Genomic DNA, 6,000 nt, shown 5'->3' with positions numbered 1-6,000 from the left:
AGGCTCAGAAGCTGCCAAGCACAGGCCTCTCGAGTTGCAGTACTCAGGCTTAGTTGCCCTGCGGCATGTGGGATCTTAATTCCCTGATCAGGGATTAAACCCACATTCTCCGCATTGGAAGGTGGATTTTTAACCACTGGACCACCACTGAAGTCTCTTCCATATCTTTAAGAAACAATATCAAGAGTGGTTAGAGCAACTGCATCAAGGGCCAGGCATCAAGAGAAGTCCTTTGCAAAGGCACTGAGGCAGCCAGTGACCATATCCTCCCAAGTCTCAAGTAAGTACCACACACTCTTCCTCATTCATATTTTATTAGGAAGCCAGATCAGAGAATTCATTAGTTATAAAACTTTAAACATGAATCACTCTTATCAAATACATGATTCAGGTGGGAACGCCAGATTTTTCTTAAGACTAGGAGCAACGGCAAATAGGGCATTTCATTTTACAAATGTTTAATAGTCATGAAAAAGACAAAAAACTTAAAAAAAAAAAAAAAAGAAAAACAACTTTGTGCCAGTGTTAACATCCAGGAACTGTGGTAGAGATGAGGCTGTTAGGGCTTAAATGTTACGATCTGCTAGAAAAGTGACATGATATAAGTCATCTTTTATTAAAATAGAATATCTTTGTCTCTTTCCACATATACAGATAGATACTATCTCTTTAAATAAATATATATTATGTACTTTAAACAGTCATGACTTACTTGACAGCATTCACGTGGTGCTTTCTGGCTGGGGCATTTATTTGTTAAGGAAGGCAAATACAAAAAAAATCAAGGGTCTTCAAAGTAAGAATTTCCAGGGTTTGGGAGTAGTGTCTCAGCTTTCCTCACGTGAGGAGTTCTGAGCCTTCCGAGGCATCATCAGCAAATAAAAGTTCATCTGGCCCTGAGGTCTCCAAGGGCAACGTGCTGGACTGGGACCAAGAGACCCCATTCCTTACCAGTGTGTCCTCCGGTAAAACCCGGTTCTTTTCCGCTGTTCCTGTGGCGGGGGAAGCCATAGCTGGCTCTTCCCATCCCTCATTGCCTCCATTCAGGATGTACCGTTCCTCTTGAGGTCTGTGCTCATGAACTTCCGCGGTGACCACGCTGATGGTGGCGCTGGGCATGCAGGAAGCAATGATGGAGTCGGGATGGATGCTCAAGTCCAGCTGAGTCAGTGCCGAGCCCTCGGCCCGGCCCTCCGCACTCTCTGGAAACTGCGTGTTGACATAAATGACTTCGGCGTTGTCCCCAACCGCAGGCAGACTCTCTAAGAGCTTTTTTAGCTGCAGTCTCAGCACTGAAAAGGGGGGGCGGTCCAGGGGCTCCGCTCTCCAGCACGAGTGCATGATTTCATACCTGGAAGCAAAGAGGAGTGCGTGACCTCCCCAGCACAGCACCGGAGCCCATGTGCCAACCATCCAGTTGTCCCACTCAGGAGGGAATGGAGGGGCTTGGGGATGGAGGTGAGAGTGGGGGTCAGTGTCCTGGCTCCACACTCACCGTCGTTCCAGGCCCTGCGAGCCTCGAGGAATGAAGTCGAGAGGTGGGTTGGGGTGGACAGGTGTGTGAACCATGAGGGCAGTGCTGTGACAGCAACAGGTGAGCCTGGGCTCAGACAGCCCCTGATTTGGGGTGGCTGCAGCTTCGGGCATGTGTGCGGCTGCTACATCTTAGCCATCTGCTGCTGCTCCATGAAGCAGACGTGCACAGCCATTCACAGACACGGGGACCCCTGCTCTTGTCCGTGACCTCTACCTTCTCCAGTAAAATGAATGATGACTGACTGTAGTATTTACTGTCTAACAGCTGTCATTTAAGGTACTTTCAGACATGTTAGCTTGGCAGCAACACATGTCCCCACACAAGTACTGTTAAACCCATTTTATAGACAAGTCTCCGGAGAGGGTGATGCTAGGCCCTTCCTAGTTTGAGGGGGAAACTGACCCACACTGAGGAGTGTCTGGTGCCCCAGCCCATGTTCTTAACCACTGAGCTGCCCCGCCTGCCATGGGTCAGACCCTCATGCGTCTGGCTTCCACTCTCTGGGCAAATGGGGGACCATGGAAAGATTGTGTTTAGCAGCACTTTCACGATCAGATGATAATTTTAAGAAAAAGCAGGTTGGGTGCCACCCAAAGGATATGCTAGGATCCTGGGGGTGATGAAAAGAGGAAGACAGGAGAAAGGACAGCCCGTGCACTCTTGCAGGAAAGAGGGACCTGAACTGCTCATTCATTTACATGCTCTGTGATGTCACTGTGCCTACGTTCCCACAAGTGTGACCACTCTAGACCCTGCCCAGCCCTGGGCTTCTGTGGTTTGATAGCACAAGCGGATTCTGTTTTATTGCATTTCCCCTCCACCCCCCACAGGCATAAACCCATGCTCCTTCTAGCATTTCATTTTATCACACTTCAAGATACTGTGTTTTTTACAAATTAAAATTTTTTATTGGTTTATTTGGTTGCACTAGGTCTTAGCTGTGGCACAAAGATTTTCAATCTTCGTGGCAGCACGTGGGATCTTTAGATGTGGCATGCAGGATCTAGTTCCCTGACCAGGGATCAAACCCAGACCCTTTGCATTGGGAGCCCAGAGTCTTGGCCACTGAACTGCAAGGGAAGTCCCTGTTTTTTACAAATTGAAGGTTTGTGGCAACCCCGTGACAAGCAAGTCTGTTGGCGCCATCACAGTTCGATAATTCTCACAATATTTCAAACTTTTTCATTATTAATGTTTGTTAGGGTGACCTGTGATTCAGTGTTCTTTGATGTCACTATTATAATATTTTTGAGATGCCGCAAACTGTGCCCACGGAAGACGGCAGATTTAATCAGTGGATGTTGTGTGTGTTTTGATGGCTCTGCTGCTGCTGCTGCTAAGTCGCTTCAGTCGTGTCCGACTCTGTGCGACCCCATAGATGGTAGCCACCAGGGTCCCCCATCCCTGGGATTCTCCAGGCAAGAACACTGGAGTGGGTTGCCATTTCCTTCTCAAATGCATGAAAGTGAAAAGTGAAAGTGAAGTCGCTCAGTTGTGTCTGACTTGTCGCTACCCCATAGACTGCAGCCTACCAGGCTCCTCCGTCCATGGGATTCTCCAGGCTGGAAAATCTGGAGTGGGGTGCCATTGCCTTCTCCTCTGACGGCTCTACCCGCTGGCTATTCCTCAGTCCCGTTCCCTCTCCTTGGAACTCTCTCTCTTCTGAGAGAGAGATTGTTATATTTCTGAGACGTAACAATATTGAAATTAAGCCATTAATACCATGCAATGGCCCCTAAGTGTTCAAGCGCAAGGAAGGGTCACATGTCTCTCGCTCTAAATCAAAAACTAGACATGATTAAACTGAATGAGGAAGGCATGTCAAGAATGAAAGCCAAGACAGGCCAGAAGCCTCTTGGGCCAAACAGTTAGCCACGTTGTGAAAGCAAAGGAAAAATTCTTGAAGGAAACTGAAAGTGCTGCTCCAGGGAACACGCGAATGATGAGAAAGCAAAACAGCCTCATTGCTGATATGGAAGAATTTCAGTGGTCTGGACAGAAAATCAAACCAGCCACAGCATTCCCTTAAGCCAAAAACAAATTCAGAGCAAGGCCTTGACTCTCCTCAATTCTACGAAGCCTGAGAGGTGAGGAAGGTGCAGAAGAAAAGTTTGAAACTAACCTGAGGTTTTAGGAAAGAAGCCGTCTCTATTATATACAAGTCCAGAGTGAAGCAGCAGGGTTATGTAGAAGCTACAGCGAATTACACAGAAGATGTAGCTCGGATAATGAGCGAAGGTGACAGCCCCAAACAACGGATTGTCAGAGTTGACAAAACAGTCCTGACTGGAAGAAGATGCCATCCAGGACTTTCATAGCCAGAGGGCAGAAATCAAGGCCTGGCTTCAAAGCTTCAAGGGACAGACTCTCTTGTTTGGAACTAATGCAATTAGTGGAAACCAGTGTCTTTTTTTTTTTTACCATTTCAAAAGTCCTGGGGCCCTGGAGAATTACCCTAAATCTGCTCTGCCGGTGCTCTATAAATGGAACAACAAAGCCTGGATCACAAATCTGTTTATAGCATGGTTTACTGAATATTTTCAGCCCACTGTTGAGATCAATTGCTCAGAGAAATAGAGTCCTTTAAAAACAATCCTGCTCATTGACAATGTATCTGATCACCCAAGAGCTCTAATGGAGACGTATGAGATGTAGGCTATTTTCTGCCGGCTAACACAGTATCATACTGTAGCCCATGGATCAAGGAGTAATTTAGATTTTCAAGTCTTATTACTCAAGAAATATATTCTGTAAAGCTATAGCTGCTGTGGATAGAGATTTCTTTGATGAATCTGAGCAAAGTAAATTGAAAACATTCTTGAAAAGATTCAGTATTCTATGGATAGATGCCATTAGAACATTTGTAATTCATGGCCAGAGGTCAAAATATCATCATATGTAGGAGTTCGAAAGAAGTTGGTTCCAACCATCATGGATGACTTTGAGGGTCAAGGTTTCAGTTGAGGAAGTAACTGCTCCAATACTTTGACTACCTGATTCGAAGAGCCAACTAACTGGAAAAGACCCTGATGCTGGGAAAGATTGAGGGCAGGATGAGAACAGGGTGGCACAGGATGAGATGATTAGATAGCATCACTGACTCAATGGACATGAGTTTGAGCAAACTCCGGGAGATGGTGAAGGACAGAGAAGCCTGTCCATGGGGTCGCAAAGAGTTGGAAACAACTTAGCGACTGAACAACAGTAGCAAGAGAAACAACTGAAGATATGGTTGGAATAGCAGGGGAGCTAGAATAAGAAGTGAAGTCTAAAACTGTGACTGAACTGCTGCAGTTTTAACCTGGCTTTTTTTGAGGGGTAGGGGGTTGCTGCACAGCGTGCTTGTGGGATCTTAGTTCCCCAACCAGGGAATAAACTTGGGCCCTCAGCAGTGAAAGCAAGAAGTCCTAACTACTGGACTGCCAGGGAATTCCCTGAATGGCTGCAATTTTATGATGAAATTTTCATGGATGAGGAGATGCTTCTCACGGATGAGGAAAGAAAGTGGTTTCCTGAGATGAAACCTACTCCTGGTACAGATGCTGTGAAGACTGTTGACGTGACAACAAAGGATTTAGAGTACCACATAAACCTAGTTGATAAAGTGAGTCAATCGTAAAGGGAATCCCCTGAATATTCATTGGAAGGACTGGTGCTAAAGCTGAAGCTCCAATACTTTGGCCACCTGATGCAAAGAGCCAACTCATTTAGAAAAGACCCTGGTGCTGGGAAAGATTGAAGGCAGGAGGAGAAGGGGACAATAGAGGATGAGATGGCTGGATGGCATCACCAACTCAATGGACGTGAGTTTGAGCAAGCTCTGGGAGATGGTGAAGGACGGGGGAGCATGGTGTGCTGCAGTCCACGAGGTTGCAAAGAGTCGGAACAACAACAGCAATACCACCACCACCAACAACAAAGTTGATAAAGCAGCAGCAGGATTTGAGAGGACTGACTCCACGTATGAAGGAGGTTCTCCTGTGGGAGAAATGATATTAAAGAGCATCGCCTGTTACAGAGAAATCGTTCATGAAAAGAAGAGTCGATCGATGTGGCAAACTTCATCATCTTATTTTAAGAATTCACCATGGCCACCCCAACCTTCATCAACCACCACCCTGATCAGCCAACAGCCACCAATATCAAGGCCAGATCCTCCACCAGCAAAAAGATTATGACTTGAGGAAGGCTCTGATGATGGTTAGCATTTTTTAGCAATAAAATGTTTTAAAAATTAAGATATGTATGTCATTTTTTTAGACATAATGCTATAGCACACTTAGACTACAGTGTAACTTTTATATGCACTGGGAAACCAAAAATTCCTGTGACTCACTCTACTGCAGTACTCTGGAGCTGAACCCACGATAGCCGGGAGGTGGGCCCGTACTGGGGGGAGAGATGGCCGGAGTACCCTGAAACACACCTGCCGGCTGATGGGACACAGTGGGAAAAGGAAGAAC

The 6,000-nt window shown here is 46.2% G+C and overlaps 1 protein-coding gene across 5 annotated transcripts in view; it reads right to left on the bottom strand.

Annotated features, from left to right (window-relative positions):
• Positions 1–297: 297 nt before the first annotated feature.
• Positions 298–6,000, bottom strand: part of MERTK (MER proto-oncogene, tyrosine kinase) — a 133,697-nt gene continuing 127,994 nt past the window's right edge. For all 5 annotated transcript variants that reach the window (XM_086328320.1, XM_086328326.1, XM_086328319.1 and 2 more), the window contains one exon: positions 298–1,351. In XM_086328320.1, the coding sequence (XP_086184446.1) occupies positions 838–1,351 (514 nt within the window). In that variant the 3' untranslated portion in view covers positions 298–837. The remainder of the gene's footprint in view (positions 1,352–6,000) is intronic.

The sequence above is a fragment of the Bos grunniens genome, chromosome 11, assembly GCF_055505025.1.
Source record: "Bos grunniens cultivar Pamir isolate PY7600 chromosome 11, Bosgru_T2T1.0, whole genome shotgun sequence".
NCBI classification, from domain to species: Eukaryota; Metazoa; Chordata; class Mammalia; order Artiodactyla; family Bovidae; genus Bos; species Bos grunniens.
This window is presented reverse-complemented; position numbering and strand designations above follow the sequence as displayed.